At 34.3% G+C, this 14,771-nt stretch overlaps 2 protein-coding genes across 3 annotated transcripts; both read right to left on the bottom strand.

The window, feature by feature from the left end:
- Window positions 1-307: 307 nt before the first annotated feature.
- LOC112033584 (B-box zinc finger protein 18) lies at window positions 308-4,962 on the bottom strand. Of its 2 annotated transcripts, none has more exons than XM_024066361.2 (5): window positions 4,307-4,962; window positions 3,427-3,523; window positions 3,193-3,308; window positions 2,855-3,103; window positions 308-653 (listed from the first exon to the last, which is right to left on the bottom strand). In XM_024066361.2, exons 1-5 carry the CDS (start codon window positions 4,397-4,399, stop codon window positions 645-647), a joined length of 564 nt encoding a protein of 187 aa, XP_023922129.1. In that variant the 5' UTR covers window positions 4,400-4,962; the 3' UTR covers window positions 308-644. The 2 variants fall into 2 exon arrangements, with proteins under 2 accessions (XP_023922129.1, XP_065626093.1); XM_065770021.1 differs by lacking the exon at window positions 4,307-4,962 and adding an exon at window positions 3,770-4,259.
- Window positions 4,963-10,136: 5,174 nt separating this feature from the next.
- LOC112033601 (glyoxylase I 4) lies at window positions 10,137-11,563 on the bottom strand. Its single transcript, XM_024066386.2, has 3 exons — window positions 11,278-11,563; window positions 10,927-11,041; window positions 10,137-10,797 (listed from the first exon to the last, which is right to left on the bottom strand). Exons 1-3 carry the CDS (start codon window positions 11,439-11,441, stop codon window positions 10,510-10,512), a joined length of 567 nt encoding a protein of 188 aa, XP_023922154.1. The 5' UTR covers window positions 11,442-11,563; the 3' UTR covers window positions 10,137-10,509.
- Between the last annotated feature and the right edge of the window lie 3,208 nt (window positions 11,564-14,771).

Here is a 14,771-nt window from a genome sequence, read left to right as displayed (position 1 = left end):
AAATTATTATGCATGTAACATTGACATTTGGGCTGAACTAATCCCAGACAGTTTAAGAAAAAGAGGGGGGGGGGGGGGGGTAGTAATCTTCGTAAGTATATTTCCAGTGGGGGGGGGGGGGGGTGTAGTAATCTTCGTAAGTATATTTCCAGGACTATCGAAAGAGTAGCGTATTCTAACTGCTCCCGCAGGATTTGTACTAGAACTACTGCTGTTTTAATGAATTCTTTTTCTTTAAAAACCAATGAAGAACAGTTGGAAATTTATATGAGCTTTTCCCAAGCTTCATCATGATGTCCCAAGCATGTAAAGAAACCTCATAATGTAAATTGTACAATGGTACTTCAACAGGAGTACTGGGCTTACAAAACTTTCAAAATAGTTGCAAACCTTCATGGGAGTTGCTTATAGTTTTTTTGCATTACAATGTAAGTTATGAATGCTGTCCAACTACTGTTCTGCACAACTAGGCTACACACCAACAGCAAAGCACATTTCCCATGCCTTGGTGCCCACAACCTCAACCAACTAGGAAAAGAGGCAAGGAAAGAAGTTCCACGAAAAATGAAGTATACTTGAAACTTAGCTTACTCTTCTAGCATGAAGGAAATATTATGCAAGAGATCCCGCTTCCAGATTTATGATCATTGATCCTGAGAAAAAATACTTCTGCTTCTTAGAAATGCATGTCAATTTACTTGCTTATAAAAGGAAATGTCATCAAATTTCAATACTCATCTAGTTAATGTTGATTTGGATATCTCAACAAAATGGAATGGTTTAGTTTAGTTTTAACACTATTATAAGGTTGCAGTCTGAATTTTTAGGATCTTCTGATAGGAGATCCTCAATCTCAATTTTCTCCTAAGCCAAGGAGATGGTAAAATCGCAATAGAAACTGTCGGAATGTAGAATTATGAATTAAGAACCAAACAGATTTGGTACCAATGTAATAACCTCTCGTGACATGTGCGTTTCTTTATACAAGTTAGCAGCTCCTGTGATACTTCAGAATAGAACTATAGAAGAACTCGTCTAACTAAAGCTCATTAATACTGTACTACTAATCCGTGCAGGAGTGCAAATAAATTTTAATTTTATTTAATTTTCAAAGTCAATTGGATTTTATTTTAGACCTTGTTATTAGCTACTTATGTTAGTATTTTATCTAATTCTTTAGAATCAAGATTATTTTCATATTTCAATAATTGCACCATGAACCAAGTAGGATTTGGGTTATTCCATGTAGTCTATCTAAGTGTGGTATCGTACAGTTGTACTTGTACTCTAATGGAGACAATTTGCTTGATCAATAAAATTTCCTAAATAAATTTTTTTAATTGCTTGGTGCCAATTATATAGGCAACCCTAGATGCTAATTTCTAGATTTTGTTCTTTCTTTCTTGCTTGATACGGATTCTAAGCAAGTCCAAGTTTATTTTTATTGTTTTGTGTTCTTATTTCTTGTTGATTCTCAATCCCTTAAAAATTTCTGTTGCATCAGTTTTGGGACCAGGACAATCATTATTCAGCATCAGCTTTGGTATGAGAGAGAAACCCAATCCTCATTCCAAGCACAGTAGCCACATCCAGATTTCAACAACAAAACACTCAGATGTCAAACCTGCCAAAGGAAACTCAAGCCGCCACCTCAACCCACCAACCTAACCTAAAGCTATATTTACCATTCCAACAAACCAATCACACCAAACCATCAAAATCCCAAACTACCCATATTGTCAATAAGAATGCCCCACCCCCACTAGATTGTAATTTGGCTAGCCAAGGCCGTCGATATACCTGCCCGGGCCAAAACCCAATTGTTCACAAAACCCCATACAACCCAATCCACCAAATAGCAAAATCACCAACCTCTGACAACTTCAATTGACAATCTCAGGCCTCCTCACACCGACAAACCTGCTTTCCTAGTCCCTTGTTGTCTATCCACCAATTGTAGCAACTACTAGCACCAATCACAAGCCCCACACTAACTGACGATTCTTGACTTCCCAAGTCTTGGTGAAGCCACCATTGTCTTTGGTCCACACCTACCGTGCCACCACTAGGATTCTGCCAAGATTTGACCCGTGCACGAAAAAAAAATGCAACTACCCAATGGTCACAATCCATTAAGCTTTGCTCTCTTTCTTGCTTGGTTATGATTTCAAGCAAGCCTATGTGCTGACTCCTAGGGTTTTTTTTTCCCCTACTTTATTGATTATCAATCCCTTTCAAAATTTGTGCTGCATCACTAAGTACTCATAAATTAGAAATATCATCATCAGTTTCACCATCTAATTGTCGATCACCACAGCTATCAAAATTTTTTTCCTCTAAATAAAAATTATATTCTTAACAATGCCTTTCACTTGGCTGTAATATCCCAATGATTCCCCCCCCTCCCCCTCCAAAACAACGCCACCCCCCCGCTTTTCTTCTTTCTTCTTTTTTCCACTATTCTTTTTAGATAAGACTATAACTCTATCAGTTACACAATCATGCGGAGTATAACATTTCTGAAACAGAAAAGGAGTCCTATCTAAAATCCTCATCAGACAGCCATGCTATAAAACAGCTAAATTTTAGAGCAACTGAACATAAGTTACCAATTAACAAAATGAATATACTTTTTCAGATCCAAACTGTTTTGTTGTTTCCAACTCTTCTTCTTGTGAAGACTCTTAATTATTCAGCATAGAGTACTTATAGGCACATTTTGTCTTGTTGGTCCATTTTGAGAGGGGAAAATTTCTTCAGTCAAATGCTAAAAAAGTTCCCTTACCAAGTTGAGATCCGTTTAAACCAAAATGAAAAATAAGTAGCACGTGTATGGGTGTGTTATCAGCCTAACCTGATTGTTTGATCCATGTTCATGCATCCGCTGAGGATTTATATTCAAATCAATCATTTTAGTATCCTTCTTGTTCTTGGCATGTCCATCAGCATTAGCATCAGAAGCTGGAACAGGAGAGACACTATGATTTTGCTGGTTCTCAACCACTGTAAGTTTAGGAGGCTGATTTTGTACCCTTCTGGTCTCACCTTGATCTACAGGTTGCGAAGCTGGCTCCTCAATATGACCAGGTTTATCCCCTGGAAACTACAGAACAAACAAAATGTCTCTAAGAAGAATTTTACATAACAGAAGGATGACTGAGATTCCAATCTCTCTGTACAGAAATAACAAACCTCAACTCTCTGCCTCAATAGAAGATATCTTCCATGCGTTCTTTTACCACCAACATGAACAATCATGTCACATTGCAAACACAGGGAACTCCCATCTACCTCACAGTAAAAGAAAGCTACATATATGTCCCCAAAAGGAGAATCATAAGCTTGAAATTCTTTTACCAAACACAAAGGGCATATTTCTGAAAAATATTAATAGTAAAGTAAAAAGTAAAAAAGAGACCTGCATACCAGGTGCATTTTCACATATGTCACAGCGGGGAACAGCACTGGGATTTGCAAGACCAACCCGAACATGCCGGCTAGCAAGCTTATTACACATGTGAACCTGCCACTCCCATTAACAGTTATAAAGCATTGCAGCAAGATGTGGACCAGGGCAATCAAGAATAACAAAGAATATTTAGATTTCAAAATTTTCAACAATGGATGAAATGTTTTTATAATGAGACTTGTATAGAACCAGAAACATATAGAATAATAAGCCATTTCAAACATCGTTTTATTCTCGACTGATATTCATAATGTGTTGAATATAAAAGAAGAAAGGACAAAGAAGAGGACAAGAAATTACACGTTCTACAGCATTTTGTCCGAGCTCACTAATGTCATATACACCGAACAACCATACTGAAACTTTTTTTTTTTGATAGGTAAGTTAGGCACGCACCCAATGGGTCTCAAACGCACAACCTCACCCTCCAACTCCAACCAATTATTATAGGAGAAGGAAGTGCCAGTTGAAACTTCAAATTCATATTCATCTTCCAAGATTTGTAGGAAAACCAGTTTTACAAGTTTATGTGAGAAACTATTACAAGAATTAATATTGCTGCTTAAAAACTCAACCGTTTCAGCTAAAAATTTATGGCTGTTTTACAAGGGAAGAGACTAGAGATACAGTATATATAAATATATAGATAGATTATGGAATCTTTCCTACAAAGTAATCATGAGAGAAACCCAATACGAATCAAGAAGAATTACATATACTAAAACCAGTTGCAATATTAAATCAGTAATATATACCGTAGACGTTTCAATTTATAGGTATATACCCAGGTAAAAAAAGGGGTATAGCTAAAATAATAAAAGTGTTAGGAAAACAAACCTTTTCGTCGCAGGAATGACAGAGAGCGGCCTCGTCGGCAGCACAAAATACGACAGCTGCCGCACCCTCACAAGCGTCACAAAGCGTTCGCATAATTTTAATCCCCTTCCACTCTCATTTCTTCGAGTGAGCAACACTAGTATATAATACTTACACCAACTCCATGACGACCAAACTTCAAAAAAGCAAAACAACAACCAGACCAAACAAATCCCACAGAAAAATCTCTAATAATGGGTATTATAATTATTATTATAATAAGTGTGTGTTTGTATGTGATTGTTTCGATTTTGTCCAACACAATGATGGGAGAGAAAGAAGAGCTAGGATAAAAAGGGAAGGGTGGTTGAGACTATGGGTGTGGTGTAGGGGGGGACCTGAATGAAGAAGAGAGATTCGAGAAGAAGAAGGAGAAGAAGAAGAAGTGTGTTTCTGTATCATGGATTTTTTTAATAGTAAATAAGAAAGACATGATAAAAGGGAGTTGAGGGGTATTGTCAACTTTGTTCCCACGAAATCACTCCACGGCCACAAGCTTCAAAGCTCGGTGGGGCTGACAGTGAGCTGAGGATTAATCTCACCCACCAGCTTAGATAGCTGACTTGAAGTGGGGCCCACTCCAATTTTTGAGTTTTGCTTATGTTGTTTTGCTTTTGTCTTTGTTTTCGTTCTTGTTTTGTGTCCATACTCTATTTATGATTATCACTGGTTTGTACTGTAGTGTCTCCTCCTCGTCATCCTTTTTTTTAGGTCATTGAAGCGCAGCCGTCCACGGGGCATCTGGTCTGCTTCAAATATGTACCGAAATTTATGTTCTGTCGTCACTCGTCACACTGAGAAACAAAATATCTCTCGGGTCCATGTTTCTGGTATTGATTGGATTTCACTTAACAGGATTTACATTTTCCAGCATATATTCTAAGAATAAGGTTTTTTTTTTTTTTTTAATATGAAAATTGTAATTACACTATTAAAATTTGAGGTAATTTTGGTTTTATTTTTTCAAGATTTAAAATTGGAATCGGTTCTCCTAACTTTAACTGTTGTTGGGATTTAAGCATTTTTTCTACATTTGTTGCGGTGAGGTGTCCGTTAGATGCCATCTCAACTGTAAGGGACAAATCAAAATTACCCCAAATTTTGAAGGTGTAAGTTGCAAACTACTGATTAAAATGGCGTAATTTTGATTGAATGAAAAAATTAACGTTGTTTTGAGTTTAGTTAGCACTTAACAATCACCCTACAGGTCACAACGCACTGACAAAATGACTTAGAAGCATTATGGCTGAACTATTATTGCCTATTTTATAGGTTTTTGGCTAAATATCGGTAAAAATCAAGTTTATAGGTGATATACTAATATGTAATCCTTAACAAGTTATTGAGGGAATAGAGGAAAGTGAGCAAATTATTGGCTTTCTTTTTGCCGAATTACATGGCAATTTGGCATTCTAAAAGCTCGTTTGATAATGTTGTTCTAGTAACATTGTTTAAGAGTCTGTTTGAATACTGCTTATTACTGAAAACTAAAAACACTGTAACAAAATAATTTTTAAATGTGTGAATAGTGCTGTGAGACTTACTTTTAACTTAACATTTGCGTTCTTCCGTACTTGCGGTTGCGGGTCCTGTGAACAGTGCACGGGACCCACAGAAAAAACGCTAATCGCAGACTCCACAATTTTTCAGTGCAATCCAAACTCAATTAAGTGTTATGAAAATATGTGTTAGTGAAAAAATGTTTTGAAAATACGTATTGTGTTGTTTAAACAATACAATTATACATGCCCTAAATGCCAAAATTTGGACTATAAAATGAAAGCCAAATTTCCCTACTATTTCTCTCTCTTAATTCAGTCATGTGAATGCCAAATTTGGTCAAGCTTTTCTCTTTCCAACCTTGCTAGCAAGGCATGATAGGAACAAGGTAAGGTAGGGTAGGGCAAGTTAGGTAAAAGAGAGAATTAAGTAACAAATTTGACATTTAGAGTGCCAAATTCAATGTCAAATTCCTAATCTGGCATTTAGTATGTAATTTATTAGGTCCATCGGGAGGATTGTTGAAGTGATGTCATTTATGCAAATATGACATAATCTAATGGTTTTTTATTTTTAATTCTTGTGCTGACTCACACATTTGCATAAGTGACATTATTTCATTGATTGGGAGGACCACTTCAACAATCCTCCCATCAAACCTAATAATTTTTCGTAATTTAGCAAAAAGAAAGCCGAATCTGCTCCATCTCTTCAATACCCTCAATTACTTGCCACATATCACCCATAAACTCAATTTTTACTAATATTTAGCCAAAAGACTCAATTTTTAACCAAGAGAAGAAAAGGATTTAAATAATAAAATAATTTCCATTAATAAATGTGTCCAATAAACATTAAATGAATAAAAACCAAATTACAATTTATGGAAACGAAATGAATTTTTTATTTTTTAATATATAAAACATTTATATAGATTAATATGAGGTACAATGAGAATAATTGAATTTAGCAAGAATTTTCAAAATCGAATTGATCCTTGTGTGCAAAGACAGAAGTTAGCCTGATCACAAAGTAATGTATTAGTATCGAATGAAAGAGTCAATGCTCAAACCTCAATAGTCCAAGATGTTTATGCTAATATTTTCCCAAGGGATTATTCACTTTTCTAAATTTAGTCAATTAAAATGGGGAAATTGTGAACAATGTCTTTTCGAGGGTTATATGGTTTTTAGAGAGGGAGAGGAGTCAAGAATCAAGATGGTTTTTGTGTCATTTTCCAGCATCTATTCTAAGAATAAGGTTTTTTTTTTTTTTAATATGAAAATTGTAATTACACTATTAAAATTTGAGGTAATTTTGGTTTTATTTTTTCAAGATTTAAAATTGGAATCGGTTCTCCTAACTTTAACTGTTGTTGGGATTTAAGCATTTTTCTACATTTGTTGCGGTGAGGTGTCCGTTAGATGCCATCTCAACTGTAAGGGACAAATCAAAATTACCCCAAATTTTGAAGGTGTAAGTTGCAAACTAATGATTAAAATGGCGTAATTTTGATTGAATGAAAAAATTAACGTTGTTTTGAGTTTAGTTAGCACTTAACAATCACCCTACAGGTCACAAGGCACTGACAAAATGACTTAGAAGCATTATGGCTGAACTATTATTGCCTATTTTATAGGTTTTTGGCTAAATATCGGTAAAAATCAAGTTTATAGGTGATATACTAATATGTAATCCCTAACAAGTTATTGAGGGAATGGAGGAAAGTGAGCAAATTATTGGCTTTCTTTTTGCCGAATTACATGGCAATTTGGCATTCTAAAGGCTCGTTTGAGAATGTTATTCTACTAACATTGTTTAAGAGTCTGTTTGAATACCGTTTATTACTAAAAACTAAAAATACTGTAAAAAAATAATTTTTAAATATGTAAATAGTGCTGTGGAACCTACTTTTAACTTAACATTTGCGTTCTTCCGTACTTGCAGTTGCAGGTCCTGTGAATAGTGCACGAGACCCACAGAAAAAACGCCAGACTCCACAATTTTTCAGTGCAATCCAAACTCAATTAAGTGTTATGAAAATATGTGTTAGTGAAAAAGTGTTTTGAAAATACGTATTGTGTTGTTTAAACAATACAATTATACAGGCCCTAAATGCCAAAATTTGGACTATAAAATAAAAGCCAAATTTCCCTACTATTTCTCTCTCCTAATTCAGTCATGTGAATGCCAAATTTGGTCAAGCTTTTCTCTTTCCAACCTTGCTAGCAAGGCATGATAGGAACAAGGTAAGGTAGGGTAGGGCAAGTTAGGTAAAAGAGAGAATTAAGTAACAAATTTGACATTTAGAGTGCCAAATTCAATGTCAAATTCCTAATCTGGCATTTAGTATGTAATTTATTAGGTCCATCGGGAGGATTGTTGAAGTGGTGTCATTTATGCAAATATGACATTATCTAATGGTTTTTTATTTTTAATTCTTGTGCTGACTCACACATTTGCATAAGTGACATTATTTCATTGATTGGGAGGACCACTTCAACAATCCTCCCATCGGACCTAATAATTTCTCATAATTTAGCAAAAAGAAAGCCGAATCTGCTCCATCTCTTCAATACCCTCAATTACTTGCCACATATCACCCATAAACTCAATTTTTACTAATATTTAGCCAAAAGACTCAATTTTTAACCAAGAGAAGAAAAGGATTTAAATAATAAAATAATTTCCATGAATAAATGTATCCAATAAACATTAAATGAATAAAAACCAAATTACAATTTATGGAAACGAAATGAATTTTTTATTTTTTAATATATAAAAACATTTATATAGATTAATATGAGGTACAATGAGAATAATTGAATTTAGCAAGAATTTTCAAAATCGAATTGATCCTTGTGTGCAAAGACAGAAGTTAGCCTGATCACAAAGTAATGTATTAGTATCGAATGAAAGAGTCAATGCTCAAACCTCAATAGTCCAAGATGTTTATGCTAATATTTTCCCAAGGGATTATTCACTTTTCTAAATTTAGTCAATTAAAATGGGGAAATTGTGAACAATGTCTTTTCGAGGGTTATATGGTTTTTAGAGAGGGAGAGGAGTCAAGAATCAAGATGGTTTTTGTGGTTCTTATTACATTACATTTTACATGTGGTGTTGATATTTTTCACTTCCCGTGCCAGATAATTATCCCAAGAAATTGGGATAAGTATAAAACTTATTTGTATAAAAGTAGTCAACAATTTCGAAAGAAACTGAGTCTTTTATATATCTCTCATTGGCCTCTTGATAAGCCGAGCCAAGTTTAACTACAAAGCCTTGTTAATCCTGTTAATTTATATCATCGATTTTGTTTCTGTCTAACATGGCAAGGCTCCATCTTCTCAACTTCATGGTGCCAATAGAACCTTTACTCCCTTTTAACCCCTAAAAAGAGCGACATGCTTGCAAAAGATATCTTAGATGGATAGGGCTTGGTGATACGGGGTATAATTTGTTGGTTAATCATTGTTACACGTTTACTTTTGTACATATTTCATGTACACTCTTTTGATTGTGTTTTCATTCACGTCACAATTTTAATTAATAAACACGATTTCAGCTGACGTTTGTATATCATGGTATACTTGGTGTGTAACTATCAAGACTTTCATTTGTATTCCCTGAAAGCATGACATAAATGCAATCAAGCTCAAACCGTTCAGGTATTGGCATTGTGGTTAGAGATCATGAAGGGCTGGTTATCGCATCACTTGCTCAAAATGTGACTCAAGCATATAAACCAGTGTAGATTGAAGCTATAGCAGCAGCACGAGCCATTGAGTTTGCTGCAGAAATTGGCGTGGACAGAGTTGTGCTTGAAGGGGACTCGAGTGTCGTTACAGAAGCTTTGAGATCTAAAAAGGCAGGTTTGGCAGCGTATGATCTACTCATTCAAGACGCAAGAGTAGTAGAAAAAAATTTCATAGAATTATCTTATTCTCATACAAAGAGAGAGAGTAACAAAATTGCACACGGCTTGACGAGATTAGTACTTTTTTTTTTGAGGAACTGACGAGATTAGTACTTAACTTATTCCGTTATATGGTTGGAGGATGTTCTACCATCAATTTTTCATTTTGTTCAAACTGATTAATCATTTCATTGGAATAATATAAGTTGACTTCCTTCTCAAAAAAAAAAAAAAAAACTTAAACCCGAGAACCCAGGTCCTTGATTTAACCAGTGATTGGTAACGAATCCATCACAAGCCAGGCTGCCGGCATCATTAATTATAGAGTAAACTGTATAAGATCAATAACAAGAAGAGCAGCAACAACAGCAATTTAACACCACAAAGCCACAAACCACTTTTATAGAGATGACTGGCCCACAACATTGGGACACATCAATAGGCAATTTCTTGCATGTACAGTTGCACCCATGGGAAGCTTCCATCAGCGGAAGCTTTCAAAGAAAATAAAATATTGACATTATCAAAAGCCACATATTGGCTTCAATGTATATATTACAAAAAAAAAAAAGCAAACTCACTCAATCTTACAATCTTTATTGGAGGTACCAGATTAACCAATACAAACTCTCTTGAAACCAAGACACAAGGCCATAATAGGCTTTAATTGTTATACATTTGGGACGCAACAAATTTGATTTTTTGAAAAACAAAAGAAGATGAAATTGTTCATGTTTTGGTGAAGTTAAAATGAAAAGTTCATCATTTCCATGCTCAAGCTTTCCATCATGACATTCTCCATGAAACCACATTTAGCTGGTGCCTTCTTGAAACTTTCCCCCCTAGGCTTGAATGCACAGGAAGAGATAGGAATTACAGGGATATTCTCACAGTTGCAAAGCTCGACCATATAGCCATCTGGGTCATGGAAGAACACCTGATCCACCTTTGCCCCATCATCTTCTACCACAGCTGTTACATACCTCATCCCCATATCTTGGAGCCTCCTTATAACTAGTCCAACATCAGTACACTGTCCAAAAACATGTTGTTAAAATATAAGACATACGATCAGTGACACAACTATTACTCCAATGTATATAGCCTAATGTTTGTACTTTGCTTTTTTCTTTTTTCCAAATTTAAGTTCATATTTTCTTACCTGGAAGGAGATGTGGTTGTCTTTGGGATTAATTGGTCGCAATTCATTGACGGTGTCATACTCATCAAGTGCAGGGTTCTCAATTAAGTGTATCCCAATGCCATAATTGTACAACCTACATAAATTCATACAAATTTGATTAACAAGGTTCATCTTTTCCCAAAAAAAAAAATTCTAAAGAAAAATGTTCAGACAAGTGTGTCAATATCCTTCATCAATTTTTTTTTTTTTTTTAATAATTGAAGTTTGATCAAGGATTTTAAGTAGGTACTCCTATATTTTTATTTATGGAAAATGTTAACGGATAAAGAAAACACATGCATATATATAGAGGGCGTATAGAAAGCTAACCAAGCTCCATTGAAATTGAAAGAAGAGGGGCGTTTGATGAGAACAAAGCCCAAGACGTCTTCATAGAACCGCACTGAATCCCAAACTGATCTGCACAACAAAGATACATGATTCAATGAGAGCAGAGGCAGTGCCTCGTAGCTGCTTACTTCCACGATCTCCATTTCTCAGTTCTTAAACTATTTTTTTTGGCACACAATTGCACTCAACTAGCTTGCCTCTTAATTCTTTTTTTTAGTTGTTCCTTGTATGCATGAACTACATTATAGGGATGCTCCTTTTATAAAGAACGATGTTGGAAATATAATGTTGCCTTAACTCAAACTGTGCTCAACTATTGTTGTGCAATGTTGAAGAGTGAGTTATAAGTGAGGAACTTTCCTGGCAGATTCTCTCGTGTCAAATCAGACAAACTGAAAGCAGTCATAATCATGTGGTTTTCTTTTCGTCCACATTTTTATTTCTCTATAACTTCCAATTATCCAATACGACCAAACTAGGATGGTAAATAAGAAATGCTACCTGCGTTCCTGGTAATGCTATAGAAGTTTCGTTTTCAATTTCAAATAGGCTCGAGCCTGCATAGTAACCAGCCAAGGCTAGCAAACTGTACACTGTTATATATATCTAAGAAATAAAATCTTAATCGTGAAATGGATTGTTGTTACTAATAAAATATCCATCTTCTCATTTTGGATTTTGAGTAATAAACAGTAATTAATGACCCCTCGTGAATGATAATAGGCGGAGGCTATAATCTAAAAAGTACTAAGTTCTCATTGTTATTTTTTTGCTAAACGCTGAGTATTTGCTTGCTATAAACGTAGAATTAAACAACAACTTGGCTAGAGAGTTGTCAAGCCTAAAGCAAACATGAAATTAAAAGCAATTAATATGCCGGGTCCTGATAAACTATTCTCCAAATCCATTAAAGATATTTTGTGATATCAAAGTTTTAGATCAAAAAATATCTTTGATGGATTTGGAGAAATGCAACTGCTATTGACACCTCAATTCAGTGATTTCCATTTTGTGCTAGCATCAGCATTTCCATTTTTGTAGAATGACAATATCAATGGTTTTACTTTTTCCAAAATAGAGGATAGATGTGGGAAAAGGCTATAAACAAGACCAGCTTAAATTATTAGGATTTGTGCATTTATGCTTTGAGCCATGGCTTCCTTGAGCTCCATGATGGTATTCAAACTTAACTGGCTTAATTAATTACAACCATTAGGCATGGTCCCTCAGCTTGTCACTCAGTATATTTGGATAACTGAGCTTAGTAAAATCAATATAGCTAATCACTACTGGAACTCACTTCCAAGTACGTACGTTGCGTAATTTAGCTCCTGAAGCGATGATCAGGGTGGCCCAACCACGTTGAGTATGCCCTCAAGCCTCTGAAGCTTGTGCAAGCAGAAAGTACAAGGGTCCGAAAGTTGAGAAGTTTCTATGATGTTTCCTCTCAAAACTTGGGCATTATCATTTTTCATTTGTAATTCAACAGCCATATATGGACACAAAGGCAGAGATATCAAACTCTACACGTATACTTTATATCAACATCAATTGTCTGATGTGTTTGCTGCTTGCATATATGCATGGATGCAGTTACCCAAGATCAGCACATCAGTACTGCTTGCTAGCAGGTTATTTGTTTTTGTCTCAACTTTCTACCATGTGATCTAGTGTCTTTTAGCTTCCTTTGGCCGGTGATTAAAAATTTTGAATGCTTTTCATATTTTCGAACCTTGTAGAGACTACAAGCTTCTTCTACTGAGGAATATCTAATTAAATTTAATGGATGAGTGTGACATAAAGCGTCACGGCAGTATAATTACCTAGCTTAGCTACTTTTGCCATTCAAATGAATAATGCTTTTGTATTCAAGGCTTTATCAGAAGAGTGTTCCGAACGTTCTTGTATTGGTCATATTATCAAAGACTTATAAGTCTATTTTGGGTTTTTTTTTTCAATTTTGTTCCTTCTCTCACACTAGGCGGTAGGGCAACTCTGTAGCCCATGTCTTAGCCAAAAGAGCTAGAAAGTCCTCTCCTCTCTTAGTTTGGATAAAGTCTTTTCCACCAAACATCTCTTATTTAGTTTTCTTTGATGTAATCCCTTAGTTCTTTCTTTAATGAAATTGGTTGATGTTTTTCTCAAAAATAATATATATATATATATATTAATATGCAAAGTTGGAAGTATAATTAAAATTTGAAATTAGAATATAATTTTGCGCCATATGTCTAAATTTATGTGAAGACCATACCATAATTATCTATTTAAGTTTATGTCATGTTTCTACTTAAGTTTGTTAATCTTTGTGCCAAGTGAGCTAATGAGTGCAAAATATTAAGAATATAATATTAATGAACTATGAATATTAAAAAAAAAAAAAAAAAAAACCCAATCATATATACTCAATAAAATCCATCACACAACAAAGATCACCACATGTTTTATCTTATTAAAAATTAGAAGGAAAAAAAGATCATAAGTAATATTAAAAATTTAGATAAAAATTTTAATATGTGATTTATTACGTTTATTTTTAAAAAATTGACTAATTATTTATATTTTTATGATAAAAATTATGTTTAATTTTAAATGTATCTATATGTATGCATGTATTACGTGCTATTTTTTTTTTAATAATTTAACTAATAATTTATATTTTTATAATAAAAAATTGTATTTAATTTTAAATGTATCCATGTGTTTGTATAGGTTATATGCTAGTTTATTATAATGCATAAACCAATATATGTTTAAATTCTAGTACCTCATTATTTTGGATTTTCTACTTGTCTGGTGAGCCTTACAACATTCATAATTCATTGAGTTTGAATGTAACTATACCCGCACACAACAATGTACTCAAAACTACATGTTACTTGGACCAATGACCATGAATACCTGGACTATTACAAAGCCCAAAATACCCGGATCCAATGGCCGTGAAAATATGGACTATTAGAAAACCCAAAGTGCCCGGAAAAAGGTTTTTGTTTTTTTTTTTTTTCAAGGTCAACAATTTTTATTTCACAAATCTAAAGATGAATATGAATTTGTTACTGTACATCACTTAAAAATTATTTATCATTTCTTACTTAATGAAATGATATTTTACATTATTAGGAATTACGTATTACTTTTCATTTATGTATCTACTTTTTAGAATTCATGAACTCTTTCCATTTCAAAGCAAATGGAGAAATAAATACCCCATGTATCTCATTACTTAGGATGCATAAGATATTGGTGTAACAAGCTTCCCACCCAACAAATTAATTAGGCATGCAACAAAGGCCGCAAACCTATAAAGTTGTTACCTTACAAGCATGGAAGACTTTCTTACAGAATAGTAACTATCCTTAAATAAACTCCAAAATTATTCTCAATAATTCAAATGCCAAAACAATCTCCGAAGTATCAATGAAGATAAAAATCCATAGTCTTAGGTGCACAAAAATTGGGGGGAAACAAAA

This window comes from Quercus suber, unplaced genomic scaffold, assembly GCF_002906115.3.
Source record: "Quercus suber isolate HL8 unplaced genomic scaffold, Cork oak 2.0 scaffold_123B, whole genome shotgun sequence".
Taxonomy (NCBI): domain Eukaryota; kingdom Viridiplantae; phylum Streptophyta; class Magnoliopsida; order Fagales; family Fagaceae; genus Quercus; species Quercus suber.
This window is presented reverse-complemented; position numbering and strand designations above follow the sequence as displayed.

Bases quoted from the DNA above. Each gene is read 5' to 3' on its own strand.
- LOC112033584 (XM_024066361.2), bottom strand. From the start codon at position 4,399: ATGCGAACGCTTTGTGACGCTTGTGAGGGTGCGGCAGCTGTCGTATTT. The intron at 3,524-4,306 runs GTTTGTTTTCCT...TGGGAGTGGCAG, and splicing joins GTCATTCCTGCGACGAAAAG to GTTCACATGTGTAATAAGCT. The intron at 3,104-3,192 runs GTTTGTTATTTC...TTTGTTCTGTAG, and splicing joins TATTGAGGCAGAGAGTTGAG to TTTCCAGGGGATAAACCTGG.
- LOC112033601 (XM_024066386.2), bottom strand. From the start codon at position 11,441: ATGGAGATCGTGGAAGTAAGCAGCTACGAGGCACTGCCTCTGCTCTCA. The intron at 11,042-11,277 runs GTTAGCTTTCTA...GAATTTATGTAG, and splicing joins TTCAATTTCAATGGAGCTTG to GTTGTACAATTATGGCATTG. The intron at 10,798-10,926 runs GTAAGAAAATAT...GTTTTTGGACAG, and splicing joins ACAACCACATCTCCTTCCAG to TGTACTGATGTTGGACTAGT.